The sequence below is a fragment of the Scomber scombrus genome, chromosome 14 (genome assembly GCF_963691925.1).
Source record: "Scomber scombrus chromosome 14, fScoSco1.1, whole genome shotgun sequence".
Lineage (NCBI taxonomy): Eukaryota > Metazoa > Chordata > Actinopteri > Scombriformes > Scombridae > Scomber > Scomber scombrus.
Window position 1 is genome coordinate 23,474,440 of NC_084983.1, and position 20,274 is coordinate 23,494,713.

The following is a 20,274-nucleotide window of genomic DNA, read 5'->3' on the forward strand; positions in this document are numbered from 1 at the left end:
TCTAGTTTCCCCTCTTCAGTCGTTACTTCTCCACAGGCTGGGGCTGCAGGCTATTTTTTTGAGTTATTGTCAGATCCTCCTTCTTTTGTCAGAGGAACAGAAAGGCCCTCTTCAGGTTCCATAGAACAGACAGACGTGAAGGAGACAAATGGCTGCCAGAGGTTATCGTCGGCTGATTCGAGATCCCCTGAGGGAAGGCTGGAAAGCGTGTATGGTTATGTGTGAGTGTCTGTCTGCCTGTTGTGGGTATCTGACAAGACCACACCTACGCTATTATGTGGCCCTATAGGACCCTCATTGTGATGTGGCAGTGTCATATATCCTGGGTTTTGTGTGCATGTGTGTGGTTGTGTAGTGGAGTGTTTTAGTAACCTACTTGTAACGGCAGCTTTTAAAAATGTCTTTTTACCCACATTTTAGGGAAATGTAGATGAATGGGAAATGCACCTGTCATAGCAGGAACTCACATAAACAGGTTGCAAAGCTCTTTGATGTGACAGATGTTTAAAACTGCAATGCTCCATCGACAGAAAATTAATCAGTAACCATTTTGATAATTGATTAATCATTTGAGTCTTTTTTTAAAATGCCAAAATCTCTGTTACAGTTTCTTAGATGTGCATGTTTTTTGGTTTCTTTAGTCCTGTGGCAAGTAATCTGAATATGTTTGGGGTTGTGCTCAAAACAAAATAAGACATTTTAGCAACAGTGACACTGACACTTAACAGACGAAACAACTACAAAAAAAAACCCAACAATTAATCAACAGATGAATCTATATTTATAATCATCATCATCTGCAGCCCACAAATATTAAAAGTCTGGACAGTCACAGAGTAGTTGAATGATTGTAAGAGGATTTACATATAAAAATGTATGTTTAAAATGTATAAATATCCAAGTTTACAAAGTCAGTATATTAAAATATATTTGTATATAAATTAAACGCATGATATTCTGCACTGCCAGCACACAGGAAAATATGCACTTAACTATAGCAGGAGTGACAACAGTTAATTCAGTTAGCATGACTAGCAACAGACACAATGCAGATTTTTTTAAAAACAACATTCGCCACCTGCAGGAAGGTTAAGTTAGGTTAAGAAGTTACTGAAATGAAAAAAACCACACTGAATCATCTCAGATTTTGACTTTCAGGTGTGACATAATGAAGCCACTGATGCCCGAGCCTGACATTGTTACTCTTCCACTATAGTTTGGACTACAGAGCAACCCCTTCATCGTGTGTGTGTGTGCCTCCATAATACATTGTGCCAACATGTCTGCTGGAGGGCCTCCTCAGGTTTCATAGTACTGATGAAAAGGTGTGGGTGAGGCGCTGCCACAGAGACTCGAGCCGGCCACGGACGCAGTAATAAGGCTGTGATATTGACTAATAAAAGAGGCATTTACAGCTGTCTGACATGGCTGGAAACAGAGGCTTGATGTCTTTCTCTTTTGTGTGTGTGTGTGTGTGTGTGTGTGTGTGTGTGTGTGTGTGTGTGTGTGTGTGTGTGTGTGTGTGTGTGTGTGTGTGTGTCGTGTGTGTGTGTGTGTGTGTGTGTGTGTGTGTGTGTGTGTGTGTGTGTGTGTGTGTGGTGTGTGTGTGTTGATGAAATTATACTTTTAAAGTAATTAACGCTGATATTTACACACATAATCATAATATGATATATAATACGCACTCTGATTGATTGTCATTGGATCTAATTGGACACTAATTATTTAGCAGAGGCCAAAATGCAGCAAAAAATCTAAAACAAATGTAAAACCTGCATTCATCAAACACATATTGTCACTTAAGTGGAATAAGACTGGCACTGAATTGAACACACAGGTGTGTTTTTTATTTGAGATGACTGTTAAAGCGCTGATGCATTTATTTTCCGTAATAGGAAAGTGTCTTTTGCCCCCAAGAAGTCAAACTATCACTTCCTCAGTCAACACACTGCACTTTTCTCTCCCAGGTTACAAAGTCCAGTGTGTATTTTCTGGTGAAGTTTAATCTCTGTGTGTGATTTGTTTCACAGCTTTAAACCCCCTCGCCCCCTCCTTTACAGTACCACCACCTCTACCTCCTCTGACCCGACCCTGCTCTGAGGTAGGAAACCTGCGCTGCCAGCAGTAAAAGGAGCCCATTGTGATCCGCTTCCCCAAAATTAACCACGCTTGCAGCCTCGGTGCTGGGAAACACAATGGAGATTAGAGATCACTTGACTCCTGAGCGTGATCATCAGTACTATTAGGTTACTGTATTCCTTTCAAAAGCAGGACAATTAAAAGTTAACAGCGAGTTCGGTCTCAACTGTCCGACAGGGCACCGGCAGAGGCGTCAGTATAATGGGAGATCATCTAAAGCCTGCAGTCTATAGTTTAGGGCGTAGGTGGCACTCTGTAATTACCAGCACATTAGACACACATTTGTTTTTAGAATAGAGCGCCGACATGTGTTATATCATAAAACATACTGAAATGGAGGCGGGATGACAGCAAAATCACAAACCTTGTGGTAATAGTGCTGCGAGCGAAAAAAGAATAAGATAATTTTCTCTTATCTTTTCATGGTGACATTATTTTCATCATATAGCTTTTTGTAGGATAAAGCAAAAGTGATTATCCAGGAATACACCTCCCACCTGTTGATGAAAAAACTTGTGGTTACACTGATTATCAGCTTCGTGATGGCTCAAAGAATGACAAAAACTAGCTGAACACTTACCCAGTGTCCAACAGGAACAGATTGATTAAATATCAAAAGCTGTCGGCACTTTAAGGACAGAAAAGGTCACAGGTCACACAGTACATATTACTGTAACTACTGCTGTCACTTTAAAAACACTGCAGCACTAGTTTGTACAATATTTGTGAAAAGCCATTGAGAAACTTGTCGTAAGCTGATATCTGTAAGCTTTAATATTTAAAACTGCAGTTTTGCCTTCCTAGTGTTAAAACATACTAAATCAAATTTATTTCAGGGACATTTTACAGTTAAAAAAAAAATTGCAGTAGTTGACGACGGGAAGCTTGAGAAAGTGAGAAGCAGGAGAGAGGAGGTAAATCATGCTCTGTCAGATGTTTGGCTTTTACTCTTACATTCCCTTTGTTTTTATAGGGCTCAAATTGAGGTTTTTTATTGTTATGATGGCTGATACAAAGGCTCTGTTGCACAATGCACATTCACTTACTAATAACATCTGCTAGAGTCATTCAGATTCGGAGTAGAGGGATAGAAAATAGGACTTTTCTGTCGGCTCCACTTTCTCCCACTTTGCAGTAAACATAGCAATGAATCACCAATCAGACTATCGGTCTATTTGTCTTAATCTTTCTTATCTAATCCATTTGCAAGGCTTTTTTATTTAGTAATTTATTTTCTGAAACAATATCTTAATTACTTAATTGCCAGTATCTTATTCTTAAATACACAAACTTATTTTAAAGACTAATTCTTCTTCTTCCAGACATTTTATTAGACCTTTTTAGACAAATGGTTCTTTCTAATAGAATATAGAACCTTAGGGATCTATATAGAACCCTAATAATTGAAGTTGATATATCATCCTCTGCTTTTGTACAACATATGTTTTCATGGGAGGTCTGCTGTTCTTTTTTTAAAGAAAAGTGTTGAAAATTGTATTAAACATAAAGCAGGTTGAAGATGTAGCCCACCTAAACGTGGAATTACTTTCCATTTGTAATTGAGCTCGAGCTGTAAATTGAGCTTGATCCAACAAAGTCCAGTTCAGTGCGGCTTTGCACATAAATTTAAAGCTTACACCATCAGAAACGGCAGGTTTGGCGAAATTGAATACCTTGAGAGATGTGATCCGCCATCTGTTTTGTGTGCTTTGACTTTTTTCCATATCAGAGAGTGCCAAACAGAGTGGGAGGAGGAAAGTTTCCAGTTGGATTTTTGGTGGTTAAATCAGCATCTGCATGGTGGCTAAATGTCCCCGGTGTCATCCAAAGTCTATATGAACACTATATATAGTCTATATTGAACTTGTTGGACAAGTAAAGACCTGAAGTTAAATATGAAGCGATTCTCTGACCAGAAACGGGTCATACTGTGAAACCAGTTGGTTGATTTGGCACGGTTTTTAGAAACTAGACTGTGTAAATAAATACAAAGTAAATATTTCTCTCAGGCATTTTGTTCAGTCTTTAAAGAAGATCAGGTGAAACATCCACTCCAACTGTGGACAATGAAACACTATCTTTCTCCATAGGACAGCAGTCAGTACTTGGTTCACCTTTTCAACCTGTAGTCTGTGTCTGAGGAGTGAGTGGGAGGCGAAGTGTAAACAGAGAAGAAAGAGACTGAGTGAGATTTGATCCTCGCCTGTCGAGGCCAATAAATTACTGGATTTGGAAAAGTATTATGAGGAAGAAATGTTCTGCTTGTCTGACACCTGTTACCCGTGAGACATCCTTATCTTAATTATGGATCTTCATTTCGGCTTAATTTGTTCAGTCTTGATAATTTGAACACCCTGGTGTGTGGAAACAAAAATGTGGAGAATGCCGGCTGCTTTAATTTGCTTGATTTCACCTGACATTTGGAGACTGTTAAACTGAGCAAGGAGGTCACATCGGCCAAGTGAGTTCTCCTCAAACAGATTAAAAATGAGTATTTCTCCAAAAAAATATGTCTTGGCTCTGATCTGATGTTGACCTCAGTGGCAGCCATGTTGGGGTCAGTGAGGGAAGTGAATGTTAACCATTCGCCCACACAGCGTGTCTGTCTGCCTTGCGGGTTCTTTTGCAATTCAAATCTCTGCTGAAACACAGAGGAAATGGTTCCTTGTTGTTGTGCCGCTGCTGCTCTACAGGTCAGCGTATCGTGTATCTGGACTGTCCTTTTCATGCGTCTTAAGGCATCCTGGCAGGTGTAAAAGGAGGGATTAAAGGCATGTCTGTGCTCTTTTATAACTCCATATTAGATAGTAGACAGTTACCTGGTTTCTCACACCTTTCGCTTGTTATCCTCTTATTAGTGTCTGTTTTCTAGTTCTCCTTTCATGCCAGACATGATGTCACAGATGTAACCATGTAACAGCAGGAGCTCATTGCTGTCAACCATACTTTTCATCTGACATCAGAGACAGTGTTGAATTTGTGTTTATGTCGGTTCCTCCCTGAAAGTAGGGGAAAACAAGAATTGTGTTATTCTGATGTTACTTTACGCATTAATTTGACCACAGGGTTGTATTGTCACAGAACTCATTGTACCAGTAAGAATGATAAAGGTGCATTAAAAGATTGAGGTTGATGCCAATGAAGTACAGCCACCGAGTCCTGGGTGGGTGGGGTGTGAAGGGTTTTTACAACTCCTCCTTAAAGGAATTGTTCAACATTTTGAAAAATAAGCTTGTTTGCTTTCTTGCAGGTGTAAGGCCCTAAGAAACGCAAAATGGTTATTTCAACAGGTGTACTGTCAGTTTGACTGTGTCCAGTTATTTTTGTAGCAGTGAGGAGTGAGTTTACTGTCAGGGTTTGAAAATGGGTTTTACTTCATAACTAGTACCCACATAGCGGTCTGTGGTATGAAAACCTCCTTTCACTGACTTTAATTGCCTCATATTAGATTTGTTTTGGGGAGCATTAAGGCCAGACGAGGAATGCTGTAGTCTTTGAGCTCAGAGGGCCATTTAGTACCGTAACCTGACTTTGACCACTCCAGGAGGTCGGACGATTACAGGAGGGCAAAAAAAACCCAGTTCTAATTATGTAGTCTGAGTATCTTATAGTGAATAGTAGGGCAGTGGATGTAGGTAGGAAGGATTTGTGTGGTAACCCAACGCTTTAGCCATAGTACTTCCATCTGTTGCTGGTATATGGATGAAATGACTGGCTGAAGAAGTCAGATTCATCAAACTGCCAAACACTCGTCACTTTGTCGTTGTGATACAACAAAGCCTCGTAATATGAAATAATCAGTATGTCTTATTGAATATGACGTCCAAGCCTGTTTTTGCCGGTCTCTATCAACCAAACAATTTAAAGGCGGAACAATACCGAGCAGTATCAAAATAAATTGGATGATTTACTCTTTGATAGGTAATGTATGATACCTGCAAGCTAGTTTCACCTCAACATATGGTTATGTTATCGTAATGAATTTAACCATACAGTTTTATATTCCTGTGATCTTCCTGCACACACAGTTGTTTGTTCTACCAGGAAGTATCCTGCAGACTGTCTTCTTATCAGGTGCTCACCAGCACAATAGACAACTGATATCATTACACAGTTACATAAGAGATGTCACCGAATACAGCGGTGTATTCAATAAAAAAAAATAGAAGACTAATAATGGCTCTGTATATTTACACTTGCATAACAGATAATTGAAGACTCTCTGTAATCAGGGGTGTGCATCTATTAAATAAGTGGAGCATTAAGTCAGAACATCATCTGTTTGCTGTACCTGCTGTACCTGCACTGGCTGCTTATCAAGCACATTCCTCTCCGTGGGCCTTTGCCAAGTGCCCAAACTCGCCAAACTGCCAGTGATAAGTCACGAGGATCAAAAAGGTGCCGTGTCGCCATGTCGCCATAAAGTGTCATGTGTTAGGCCTGCTGATACATCTCATATCACACAAAGATAGACGGTTTTTATGGTTTTTATTGGTAGTTATTGGAAAGTGAGCCTTAACCTGCAAACAGTTCCGATCACTTTCTCTCCTGTCTCAATGAACAGCGGAGATACAGTAGAGATAGAAGCGTTAGGCAGGCTGAGCGACCATGGGTAAGTCACACGAAACACTTCATTATTTGATTTTTGATGAAGCTAACCATTATTTTCATTATCAATTAATCTGATGGTTGTTGCTTGATTATTCGATGAATCTTGTCGTCTAATAAATGTCAGAAAATAGTGAAAAATGCCTGTTGTAATTTGTTAGAGTTCAAAGAGGATGTCTTCAAATGTTGTGTTTTGACCTATCAATCAGTTTACAATCAAGTATAACAAAAAATGTCAAATCTTCACATTTGTGAAGCTGTAAATAGCAAATGCTTGGTGTTCAAACGGCTTAAACTATCCCCCAATTATCAAAATAGTTGCATATAATGTTTTTCTGTCGATGTACTAATAAATGAATTGACTAATTTTTGCAGCTGTATATTTAATAACTTGTAGAAGGTGTATCACAGGCTGATTATATCCAACAGTAATAAGTATGTAAGGTCCTTTCATGATATTGCTTTTAAGTACTGTTTTCAAAAAGACTCCAAATGAACTTAAACTACATTAATACTGCTACTACAAATAAAATAATGACTAAACCCTTCAGATTAAAATCAATATTTTTCTAAAAAAAAACTAGAGATCCTCAGAGGAAGCAGAACAGCGGTCACTTTTTGCTTACTATATTAAAGACAACTTCAAGGAATCAGGTCATATAGCATGACGTTTATACCACAGCACTGCTTAAAAGTGTTATAAGTCCATTAACAGCTTTTGTCACAGATTTGACCAGCATTCACACATTCCACGAGCAGCCCAGTAAATAAGTGAATGGTCCAAATGTATAGTGGCCTGCACAATGATTTCATTGTTCTCTACTCTGTTTGCACAGGGACTTAGTGGTTAGTTCCCCTCAGCGTGACAGTTTATGAAACACAAATTGATGCTTGTTAGTTTTCCTCATTAAAGGTTTCAGTTAATTTTGTCTCATTTTTATTTAACCAGTGTTTGATTGGTTTGTAGCATTGTTTGCTGTTTGGGTTTGCAGTTAGTTAGTTAATACAGAGCCCTTGTTGATGAAGTTGTTATTAATGATTGATTGTATGACAAGAACAATACATGTACTGTAAAGTCAAGTGTTGTTGTTGATAAACCTCATGTCATCCCAGTGAAGTCATGAAAGTGTCATGGCTGTCATAGTACCGGGTCAGGGGCCATCGTGGGTGAATTCCTGCATCCGTTACGCGTCAGCCCTCAGCTGCTCGGACCACAGCTCATTATATAACAAGATAGAGATGGTTACTGCAGCTTGGCAGAGCAGAGACAGCTATAGGGAAGAGATGACACAGGCTGAGCTAAGTGGTAGAGACACCCAGCTGATGAAGGACCACAACGCTTTCTTGTGCGAGGTGGTCAGTAGAAGTCTTAGTAGTTATCTTCTTTTCCTCCATGTTAACTACTGGCTCAACTAATCTGTCATGGTGTCACAACTGTGTCAGGTTTCCTACTGTAGGCACAATTACTAGATTTATAAAGTCATGTTCTCACTGATTGATTTCTAATTTTATTGTTCAATGTCTTTTCACAATATATGTACTTGTATATTCATCAATTTTATACACTGTATCAAGTCTAAAACATTTCTGTCAGATCTCTGATGATAAAAATCCAAATTGTGTCCATCATAATTATAGATGTAGTTATGGCAGCTTACATTTTCATTCTAGCATATTTATTTTCTGCATCATCTGCAGAACATGACAGACAGTGTGTCTTTAAGGACTGTTGAGAGATAAGTGGTGAGCTGTACGAGACGTTGTGGACCCAAGAGCAATAGGTGCTTTAACATTTTTTCTGTAGTGATATAATCATTGAAACTTTTCCCACCTATGAACAGGAAGTGGGTCATTTGTTATTGTGTTTGGGTTTTTTTGTTTTCCCCTGTGGCGTTTGTCCTCAGCTTCCTGCCAGGGACGTCTCTTCTTTCTCACCTTCTGTGTTTTTTCTCTTTTCATACATTCCTCGGCCTGGCCCTCTTTTGTCGCCGTGGCTCCCATGTTGTTGTTGTCAGTATTGCACTTTGGTTGTGAACAAGGTAATCCCCTACTTTGCAAAGATGTTGTAAGATGCTGTCATGGCTTTGATCCAGCGAAATAGGTGATCTTCGAGCTTTGAGGTGAGGTGTGTCTCGGGTCTGGGTCACGTCTCCATTGACGTCAGTAATTACCACCTTGCATTGGGAAAAGTTTGTTGGCTCCTGCACAAACGGACGGTTCTTTTTTTATCTAAGCTGCTGGCAAGGTAACATACTCATTGTTTGCTTTATGACTTTTATATTTCATGTATAAAAAAAATGTGTCAGATAGCACGTAGACAAGGTTTAAGTTCAATTGTTGGTATTCCAATTGCCTCCATACAGTAATTATCTTCTTATAATCACCTCATATATCTGACTTTGACCCAGGTTAGTATGTTCCAAGATTTGAGCAAACATACCGAAGACTGAAAACAATATGCAGCAATAATGGTGAATTTGCACGGTCCATTTTTAGACATAACAAAGGTTTGTACAAATATAAACGCACCTACACAAAATACAACACCACTGCCTGCAGCCTTGTGCTATTCTAGTGCGGAGGAATTCCTACAGTATCCAGTTAAACTCGCCATGACTAGATCATATTGCAAAGCCCCCCGGGGGGTCCTTAATAAAAAAGTAATTGTCTTTTCAGCAGCAAGTTTGAAAGTAATTTCAGGAGTTTATCATTTGCAGGCCTGTGTTCTGTTTTTTTCTTTTAAACCAAATGCTGCGAGGCATGATGTACTTCCTGGTTAATGGTTGACTGAGGAGGACGTAGAATGCTTGACTGGAGTTTTTTTTAATTTTTTTATAGTAGATAATTTTATGATTATACTATTACTGGCTTGGTTATACCCACATACAGCTGTCAGGCCTGTTAGTGATTTGCATCCCTGCAAATACAGAAGAAGCAGTGTTGTAGTTAATTGCACATACATGCATTCAATGTTCACTAGTGAAAACATCCAAATGAAGTCAAGTAGACTAAATGTTAAATATGTTCAAGTGAAGTATTTTGGCCAGGTCTGGGCAGGAATGCAGAGCTTATTAGAGTGTGACAGCTTGTCTTGGTCAGCTAGAGATTTTCGACACCGTGGCGAGCACTGCCCAGCAACATGTAGTTTCTCTCTCCTGCACTCACAGACACGCTGAATCTGTCTCTATTTAAACACACATCCAGGAGGAATTGCTCTGCAGGTGTGGGTCCCAACACTCGCATGGCAACATGGCTTTTCCTTTCCCGCTACTACACGCTTTGCTATGTCAGTACTGAACACCGGACCACTTCCACCTTTTCAAAAACAGCTTCCTGTCTGCTGCTGTTTGATCAGAGACAATGGGAATGATGTCTTTCAGGTCCTGTGGGAGCCTCACTGTCCAGAAATGAGTTCACTGTCGAGCATTTGTGCAGTTGTGACGCTGCCGTTGTGCTCGCATGTTGCAAAAGAAGGTTGAAATTCAGATTTGCTGATAAGTTAACAGTTGCGGCTCCTCTTTATTCAGTCTATAAAAATGATATGATAGTTAAGTAAGGAAAACAACGCAACGCCATCATGGCCCAAAACGCCAGTGGATCGATTTTAATCCTGTCAAAAAAGTATCTTAAATAATTTATATTGTGAGCAAGAGTGACGCCTCCTGACTAAGATTTACAGTAGATTGGCAACAATAAGTGGATTCATTTATTTTAGTCTTTTTTTCTTTTCTTTTTCGTTAACAATCAGCTGCTAAACTTAAACCTAGAACGCGGCCATTGTCAATCTTATCAATTACACGTGGTTTTCCTGTATGTCTGCACTAAAAAAAAAAAGTCTGTTTGTTGTTTTTAAAGTCAATTTAAAGTCTTGTTTTTGTCACACACACCTCTGATTTAAAGCAGCAGGGCTAACAGTAGTTTTTTTAAGGACACTGTCTTTATCAGCAGACTTAGCAGGGACAGCAGAGCCAACAGGGCCAGCAGGGCTAACAAGCTTAGTGGTTGTGGCTCGCTACTTGGTTGGTTGGCTACTACAGCACCAGGTGCTAAAGTCCCCGACCTGGCGTCTTCTCCCATCTGCATCTTTGTTACACCTCACCTGTCTCATATTTGTCTTCTATGTCATCTCTGTTTCCAATGTTACCCTTTAATTCTTGCATCTTTTTACCACCCTGTACTCCCTCTGTCTCTAATTCTATATCCTTCTATTGCTCTCCTGCCTTCTCAGACGCCTGGTGGTCCAGTCTCGTGGCTGCATGGTGAAGGTCACATTGGAACACACAAGCACTAATTAAAGAAAAAAAAAATCTGAAAGAATTTAAAACCCCTCCTCCCATCGTCCATTCCTCCCTCTCCCCATTAGCCTCCCCCTGAGCGCTCTCTCTCTAATCAAATCTTTGTTAAGATAATGTGTCCTTGCTTGACACTGTCCACCATGTTGGATTTTTCTTTTCTTTTTTTTTTTTAAACATATGGTCTTTAAATTCTTATGGCTCTTAAAGCTTACTCTTTCCTCCCTCTACCGTGATAGTAGTACTTAGCTCTATTGCCAGGCAGAAAAATGATCATGAGCTTATCCCTGTTTACATGTCTGTATTTAATGTTATGAATCATGTGTGGAGAGGAATTTCAATAAGTTAAAATCAAATTGACTTAATTTGCCACATCATGAGCAGGTTGCATTTACTTTACATTGTGTCCATATTTTACTGTCTTATCTGTGTGTTTAGGTTAATATTTGATTATTGGAACAGATATTAAACTTGGCAAGTGTCAGACTCAGTAAAACAAATAACAAAGTGAATTATAATCAATAATACCAATATCTGGCTGTAGTAAGCGCATGCATACCGGATTTCCTTTAATGTTGCACCAAGAAAAATAATACCAAAATGCTAATCATCATCATATAATCTGGTTCAAATGTCCTTCTCTGAGCCTTATATGTCCATCACAAAGAAATGTTTTATTGCCACAGAACATAAAAGATGATCAAAAAATGTTTTTATTTTGTACAGATCTCCACTAAAATCACAACATAATCATATTATATAACATAATATGTTTTTACAATGAGAATGAGAATAATGATGTAAATATTATCATTCCTTTTAATATTGTAAATTATATTGTAATTGCAGTATCAGTCAAAATAATCTTAATTAGATATTTTTTAAAATAGTTCAGCCCAAGTTAACAGTAGCAAAAAAGCCTGTGTAGCTGAGCAGCAGCACTGCCAGCCAAAATAGAAAAAACAATAGAGAGAGCAACAAGGGTCTTCGTCTGTCATGGGATAATCACAAGAGAGATTATAAAACTGATGGTGTCATTGAAAGAGAGCTTGACCAATGGAACAGTCAGATCAGTGTTCAAGAATTAATTTAAATGCTTGTTATGTTTTGTTATGGCCTGTTTATGTCAGGAAATCTTCATTTTGTTGTTAGTTTATCTTTGTACATTTCGAAAGAAGCCAATGATTGCTGGTATGAAAATTACCACATGAAATTAAAGCAAAGTTCTTGAAGTGAATTTTGGTAATGATGACTTTCATATCAGTGGAATATCTTACTTGCAGTAGTAATGAATAATGACTAATAGGTGTTAGAAATAAGAGAGAAAGGAAACTGAGGGTGATGGTGGGCGATAGTTAGTCTTTGTAACTGTGACTGTTGTTTCTTGGGTGGAGGCTTGGGAGGTCACCCGTCCACCCACCAGCCTCACCATCACCACTACCCCCTCCCCTCTTCTCTCCTCCCTCCTGCCTTGGCCAGTCTCCATGTGCCGGGCTCAGGGCCTTGGGAATGAATGGCGCCCGGCTCTGCTCCGTCTTTGAAGCCAGCCAGGAATGCGAGGCCTCTTTTTTTTTCTCTCTCTCTCTCCTCTCTCTCTGTTGTTCAGGCGGCCGGCAGCACTAGCAGCTATCTGCTGCAGTGAAATATTCCCTCCGCTGCGCTCATTGTGCACCGGAGAGCCGGACGTCATCGGCTGGCCAATCAGCGCACCAGCTACGCAGCCTCAGGTCTTAGAGGGGGGGAGAAGGGACTCGCTAGAAGTCTTCCCTCTAATATCTGGCTCTCCTGGTTACTTAGTCTGGTCCCTCTTCAGTGGACAAAAGATGTTCCTAAATGAGAAAGAAGAACGGATATCATTTGATTAAGTTGAAACTTAGGAAACTTATTTCTCTCTCAGATGGATATCAGGAAGGTCAGCGACTTAGACTCAAAGTTTGGGTGAGTTTCACTCTTCTTTTTCTTGATAGTGGTGCTCTCTAAAGGTCAGAAACATTCATTCAAGTCTGCAAGTAGTTGATCTCTGCGTGGTTCCCAGACTCCCTCACCATTGTGGCCATTAATCCAGTCTTATAACTTGTGTTCAGTTTTCCTGCTGTCATTGTTCGCTTCTCTGGTCTCTTGTTGTTGTGGTTTGCGTGTGAGGGTATTTGTCTGGACCGGTCACCCTCTGCCTCACCCTCCCTCTCTCCCTCTCTCCCCTCTGTACATTTTGTCACTGCCTGTCCCCTCCATCACTTCCACTTGAGCGCTCCCCTGTTTGGGAGCCTCTCTCGGTTCGCAGAGGGAAGAGGAGGGCTGGAAACCACACACACACACACACACACACACACACACACACACACACACACACACACACACACACATACACACACACCACAGATCAGAAGGCCCTTCATAAACACATGGAATCCCCCTTAATACTGTAGTTTGAAAGGCTTTTGTGAGGTGGGTTTTGTGTATATGCAAAACGACCACCTAGGATCATCTTTGATTCAGGTTTTTCAGCTTGGCGAACAGTTTTCAGCTGTCAGTCTGAGTTACTAAATGTTTATTTACTTCAGCATTTTTATATTTGTTGGTTAAAAACACAAAACACAAAATCAGTTGATTCATAATGTGCACATTTCTTGCAGTTCTCCCCAGTGACGTCCAACTTCAATACTGCGTCTCTGAGTTGATTAACTGGTTGGTTTGTCTTTGTTTCATTTGCAACATCGACCTTTATTTTAGCTTGACAGGAATGTAGCTTCAGCTTGATGACAAAGTCGTGGAAAGACACACACGTGATCAGAGAGTAACCTACATTTACTGTGTTATTAGACTCCAACAGAACTCAAACCTGTCATTAACTGGCAGGGGCGGGATAGCTGAGGAGGACAGCAATTGGTTTTACCACAGAGGACAAATGAGTACAATCTGCTTCACATTGCAGCTTCTATCACTATATGATAGACTGTAAATGTTTCTCTGATCATCTGATTATGGTCACAGTCATAGCGCTTGTGTGGTGAAGTCAAAGTTGAATTTTTTGCAAATTGTTAGATTTTACAATTTATGGATAAAGCAAATTCCACAAGAATTATAAGGGGAAAGGTAAGACTACTTTTACAGGCCACAGTGCTTTATAATAAGGCATTATCCGTCTGTCACATGACTAATCTGCCCATGTTTCTGTAGTTCAATATGGAATTCCTGACATTTTTTCATGTGTGCGCTGCAACGTGCGCCACCAACCTCAAGGCCCTTAATTAGAGGCCTTGTTGATGCAAAACGGCAGATAGACTCCTTCAACAGGTAGTTGACTATACTGACCCACAAAGCCAAGATGCTTTAAACCTTGTGAGCCATGGAACCTATAACTTATACAACTTTATGTTTGCAGGGGGAAAAAATTGCTGTTAGCAGCGAATTTTAAAGCATAAAATCAGATGAAGTCGCTTTTGGTTAAATGAGATCTAATGATTAACTTTAAACCAGATGAGAACGTTACTGCTGTCTAGTGAAATAAACTTTAAATTCTACATTGTCATCAAATTACTCAACATTGTTGCACTTTGGGTTTCTCTAACTTACTCAATTTCATATAGCCCTAAAATTAAATGTTTCTGGCTCTTCTAAATACCAAATGAATGAAGAATAAGTTGTAAAATAATCGTAAGTTCAATCATGTCTCCCTGGTTCAGCCATGTACCAGCACATCCACTCTGAAGGCTGGGCATGAACATTTTTAACTGACTACTGTAAGTTCACTACTGGACAAAAAGCAAAATAAATTAACATTTTTTTCAGTGAAGGGGTGTATGATTTGTCTTTACAGCATGTAACAGATGGTGTACACTGGAGGAATTTGACCTAGAAATGCCTGGCAATTATTTTTACTGGTGACTAACTGTTTTCTTGCACCTTAGTAGTGTTTGAATAGGATGCACAAAAATTGGCCCTTTTTTTAACAAAACATGTAGCTTTTAAACAATTTTTCTTTCATGTGTACATTGTCGATGAGATATAAAGATGTTTTTATTTTCTGGGGGCAGAGTAGCTGTGTGTGAGTGGACACGCTAAGTTGACAATTTGCCACAAACATGGGTGTTTGTGTTATACTGTCACGCCGTTGCAAAGCAGTCAAAATAGCTATGATTGTGAAGACAACACAAAGTCATGTGATGTATTGAATACAAGTCATTCACTGAAAGTTTCTTTTACATTTTCAGTTACTGTTTAAACATATATTATCATATATCATGTGAATGCATTTCAGCCTTGAGCAGTTATTTTCCACAGATCTATGACTGAGTTCTGAGCTAAGATTTCAGGCTGATAACATGACTGTGCTGTGTTTGTGTTTTGTTTTTCCCCAGGAGCTTCTGAGCAGACTGTTTCAAGAGGCTTTGAATAAACAAAAAGGAGGCAGGAAAATGACCTAATTAGCCACCAGTGTGACGGACAACCTGGTGCAAATGTGTTGGTGGTGGTAATTTCCCCGGTTTCACCCACAAGGCAAACACATGCATCAGCGCACACACTTGTACGGCACATTTACAAACCCTGCCCTTCCCTTCCTGCCACTATCCGCCCCAGTCCTCCATGGATTCCTACAACTTCCACTTTGAGAGAATGAGCAACGTGGACCTGCATCCTCTGAGCCTGCCCGTCAGCCGGCTCTCCCCAGCCAAGTCCAACAGCAGCATCGTCGACCAGTTTGCCCACCACCAACACGGCAAAGGAGACTCTGCCTACAGCTCCTTCTCTGGTGGGTCCACTGCCCCAGACTACCCTTCTCCCTTCCTGCCAGATGACCTGCAGTCCAGCTCCTTCAGCCACTATGCTGATCTTAAGTATGTAAAGTCCATTTACCACCCCACCCAGGTTCTGCAGTCTGACTCAAAGGCCATGGACCAGCTCTGTCGCTCTGTGGAAGCTATCTCACAACAATATCGCAATAATACCAGCAACAACGTAAACCACCACAACCACAATAGCAACGAAAATTACCATACCAACAACAAAGTACTCTCTAAACAAGAGGTGCCTTTGGGGGCTCCATCCCAAGGTGCTTACCCTGCTGTCTATCCTCCTCCAGTACCTGCACGCCTGGATAGTTTCATAGCCACAAAAAACTTGGAGAATAGCAGGGTCCACCACCATGGTACTGAATTTCAACCACAGCAGCCACAGCAACAGCTCAGACCCCACAATCGATCCCATGCACAGTCACATGGTCTGAATGCTCAGAGGACTGAGACTGCAAACCCAAAAACAGGCAACTCTGGCTTCAATTCTGAACCAGTGTATGCAGTTTGGAAGGGCTCTCAACAGCAAGAGCAGCAGCAGCATCAAGCCCGGCAGCCACCAGTATACCGCCTTCACCTCCAGCCTCATGATCAGACCAGGGCACCGTTGAACCCAGACTACCTTTTCATCACGGATAACAAAGCTGCCTCTGAGCAGCAGAAGTCAGCCAACATTTTAATCCGATCACCTCCCCGAGGCACAAGCCAGCCTGAGCACCTGAAACCCAGACACTCATCAAACAGTGATGGATGCAATGGAGACCATCATAACAAGCCCAGTGGTAGCACCGGCCATTTTGAGGGTCAGCGCAAAAGGGTGCACTCAGCACATGATTGGCTTGGTTCAGAGCCAGCCCGAGCCACTAGCCCCTGGAATGCTGGTCAGAGCTTTACCAACAGCAGCATCCAGCATAAGGGTCAATTCTACTTTGTCAAAGGGGTGTGCAAGCAGTCTGAATCTGGTATGAGGACATATTCTGCATCAGTTTGTGGGTCTGACGCTGGTAGTGAGAGCTCCACTGTGATCGAGAGACACCGGCTTAGAGAAAAAGAAAGATGCCACAGTACGATGGATGATTTGTTTAGGCCTCTCAAAGATAGTTCTCGCTCCTCCAGTGATATGATAACAGATGGGAGAGAGGCTTTCACTTATGAGAACCAGAGCAAGGACCTAATCTCAAGGAGCCAGGATCAGGAGAATCACAAGCCATCGCTCTTGATGCAGTCCTCTCAAAGCTTTGAATCCTTAGAGGACATCGACATGATGCATAGTCTAGAGATTGGCCGCCACACTGCCAAAAACCCTATATTCTACTGTGGACCTGACAGAAACTGCCCCCCACATTCAAGCACACAAACAAAGGAAGTCACATCACTGATCAGCAATGAACAGCCCAATGACCACAAGAGAGAGGAGCAGGCAAAGAGAGGGAAAAGGCAGCCATTGGGGGATGTAGCCAGCGAGAGGATAAACAAAGAAACAACTCCGCTTCTGTACCACCTCACTGGAGCCAGCAGGGCAGCATTACAGCCAAAAAAGGATACTGATTTCAGTATAAAAGGCAAGGAAGCAGTCCCAAACAAAACGGGTCATGGAGATGTGGCTTTCAACGATAATGACAGACCTCAACAAGGTGACACGAGCAAGAACGATAGAGAGGAAGTGATCTCTGTTGCCTGTAACACCCTGGATGACTCATTTAAAAAGTACTACAAAGAGAAGCTGAAGGATGCCCAGTCTAAAGTCCTGAGGGAGACTTCATTTAAAAGGAGGGACCTGCAGCTGTCATGGCCGCACCGAATCAGGCAAAAACCTGAGCTGCGGCCTACAGTGATTCACTCTTTCTCCTCATCACAGGACTCAGAGACTCTCATCCCCTCTGTGACCTCTGAGGAGACAGAGAGGGGGAGCATAAAGGAAGAAGTAAGGGAGAGTCAGAAGGAGATGGACAAAGAGACCGAAAAAGAAAAAGGGAGGCCAGCTAATGTGGCTCAGCCCCAGGTGGCACGCATCGGAGGCAGGAAGCGTTTAACCCAAGAGCAGAAGAAGATGTGCTACTCTGAACCAGAAAAACTCAACCAGCTCGGTGGTGCCCCCAAACACTCTGCTTGCCGCTCCTTTGGCAACGAAAGTGAGAGCCTGTTTGCAGTCGAGTGTGAGGGAGAGGAAGATACGCAGCAAGGAGAGCAGGGACTGGTTGCTGCACGGAGGAAGATGTTTGAGACGAGAGGTCGAGCCCTTTCAGCCTCTAGCGCCTCAAAGACAAACCTAAAAAATCTGCAACACAAGGCCCTGGTGGACTACATGGAGCGCAAGACGGGTCAGAAAGTGGCTGAGCCCCAGCAACCAGTGCCTCACCTACCGCCTCCACCCAGACAGAGACACTCTCTGGGTGAGAAACCATTTGACTGGGGTCCCAGACCTCTATCAGCATGTCCTGATGGCAAAAACACCAAGAAGAAACTCCACAGACCTCATTCTGCAGGACGCATCCTTGACTCCTCCACCAGCTCCATCAGGTACAAAAGAGTGAGAAAAGTAGTTGGATTCTGTTTTTGTGGTATGGTTGCAACATTTTAAGTATTGCATTTTCATTTTCACAAAACAGGTATGCCCAGTTCTTCTCAGCACAGTCTTGCTCTGGCCAGTCGAGTCAACCCGGATGGAGGGAGAGCCAAGGTCCATCTCAGGGGAAGTCTGCGTCAGTGGAGAGTCTCTTAGACCAACCAGAACCACCTAATTTCTTCAGGAACAGATCCACTTCCACACCACATGCATTTGAGGTAACTTTTTCACTAAATGCTACAGTTCTGTGGTTTATTTAATTGGGTAAAGTGTTTATGAGCTTTAGATTGGAAGTATAGTAAATAAACTTTCCATTAGAAAATGCATTTTCGTGCATCGCAAACTTAACCTTTATTCAAGCAATTTGAAGAAAAAATGTAATCAAAGAAAATAAGATGTTTTATCTGATGTCTGGTTATTATAGTATTTCACACTCATTCCATATTATTTGCTATTGAATTCAGAAGAAAATGTTTTTACAATATGAATTTAATTCATGTTTTGCCCTTTGGTTCCTCCTCTGTGTCTACAGGCGCATGACTATGAGACAGATCCATTACCAGCTAATACTATGGAAACCAGGAGGTATGTACCAGTGCAGCAGACAAATTGGGACATTTTACTGGGTTTTAGGTCAGGAGAGTCTTAGGTCAGTAATGTGTGCGCTGTGGCACAGACTATAAATCTTAGCTTGATTCATTGTGGCACTAGAAAGTCAACACCCACCTGCTCCAGCAAACCCACATTCCTTTCAAAAGATTTATGTATGAACTATTAAACCAGAATCATTGAGTAACCCCTTTTTCAAAGAGTTGGCCTATTTCTTGAAACTATGCTGTTATTTATAGCAATATCAGATCATTATTGCCATTCTATGATGCATTTGCCCTCAAAGAAATTGCATATGAAAAATGTAGCTTCAGCAGTTTTTGTTTTCATTCAGAGGCCAAGGCTTTTTGTCCCAAACCAATCATAGTTTATATGAATTGCTTAGCTCAGGCTACACGTTTTAATATAATAATGAAATGTCAATTTCAGTCCCCAGAAGAATGCGACTGAGGACCCTGTAGTAACATCAGTCCCTGAGAGCCAGCAGCGTGTCCGTGTGGTTGCACAGAGGGGGAAGTCCATGGAAGAGCTCGGGGCATCAAAGTTAACAAGACCATCAGCCATGAGTAAAAGTTCTGAGCAGCTGGATCAACTGTGGAGGCATTCGGGTGGACCAGGAGGGCCAGATAGAGATAGGAGGAATGTTTCATTCTTTGCCCAAGTCAGAGAAGCCCAGGGGCAGGAAAGAGAGAGTAAGAAACAATATGTGTTGGATCAAGCAGTAAAACAACCCGAGATCATTGGTCAGAAAAACACTCAGGGACAGACACAAATCCATACTCGGAAAAAGTCCCCGATAAAGCAGAACTCAGAACCAGCACTGGGTAGTGTGGAGGATACCGGGCCTCTCACCACAGTAGGAACAAGGAATTCAAGTAGATCCACCTCTCCGGCCTCCTGCTCCTCGTCTCGGGCCAGGGTTCACTCTGCATCTCCTGGTTTCCATGGCTCCGTCACAAATGAGATCAGGTCTAGTAGGCCGCCCAGTGAGACTTCTTCTAATCCACCTTCCCCTAGAGGTCAAGAAACCAGTGAGAGGGAGATCAAATCCACATCGTCAACCCCCATCCAGACAAAGCTTCCTTGTGAAAACAGGCTGAGCTCCAGGTAAGATTAGACACCAAAGCAATGCAACATATGTTTCCTCATTGATAACAACTTCCATTCTTCACATTATAATTTGAATGAATCACATTTTCTGCACCTTACAACACTAAAACAAACTATTACGGGTATTTCTAAGTCTAAAAATACGATTTCACCCCGTTGT

General features: G+C 41.4%; 1 protein-coding gene across 3 annotated transcripts in view; it reads left to right on the plus strand.

Annotated features, from left to right (window-relative positions):
• The window catches only part of shroom1 (shroom family member 1), a 32,631-nt gene that overhangs the window by 4,921 nt on the left and 7,436 nt on the right, over positions 1-20,274 (plus strand). For all 3 annotated transcript variants that reach the window (XM_062432676.1, XM_062432678.1, XM_062432677.1), the window contains exons 2-5: positions 15,398-18,349; positions 18,439-18,613; positions 18,928-18,980; positions 19,434-20,111. In XM_062432676.1, coding sequence (XP_062288660.1) covers positions 15,624-18,349; positions 18,439-18,613; positions 18,928-18,980; positions 19,434-20,111 — 3,632 coding nt within the window. In that variant the 5' untranslated portion in view covers positions 15,398-15,623. The remainder of the gene's footprint in view (positions 1-15,397; positions 18,350-18,438; positions 18,614-18,927; positions 18,981-19,433; positions 20,112-20,274) is intronic.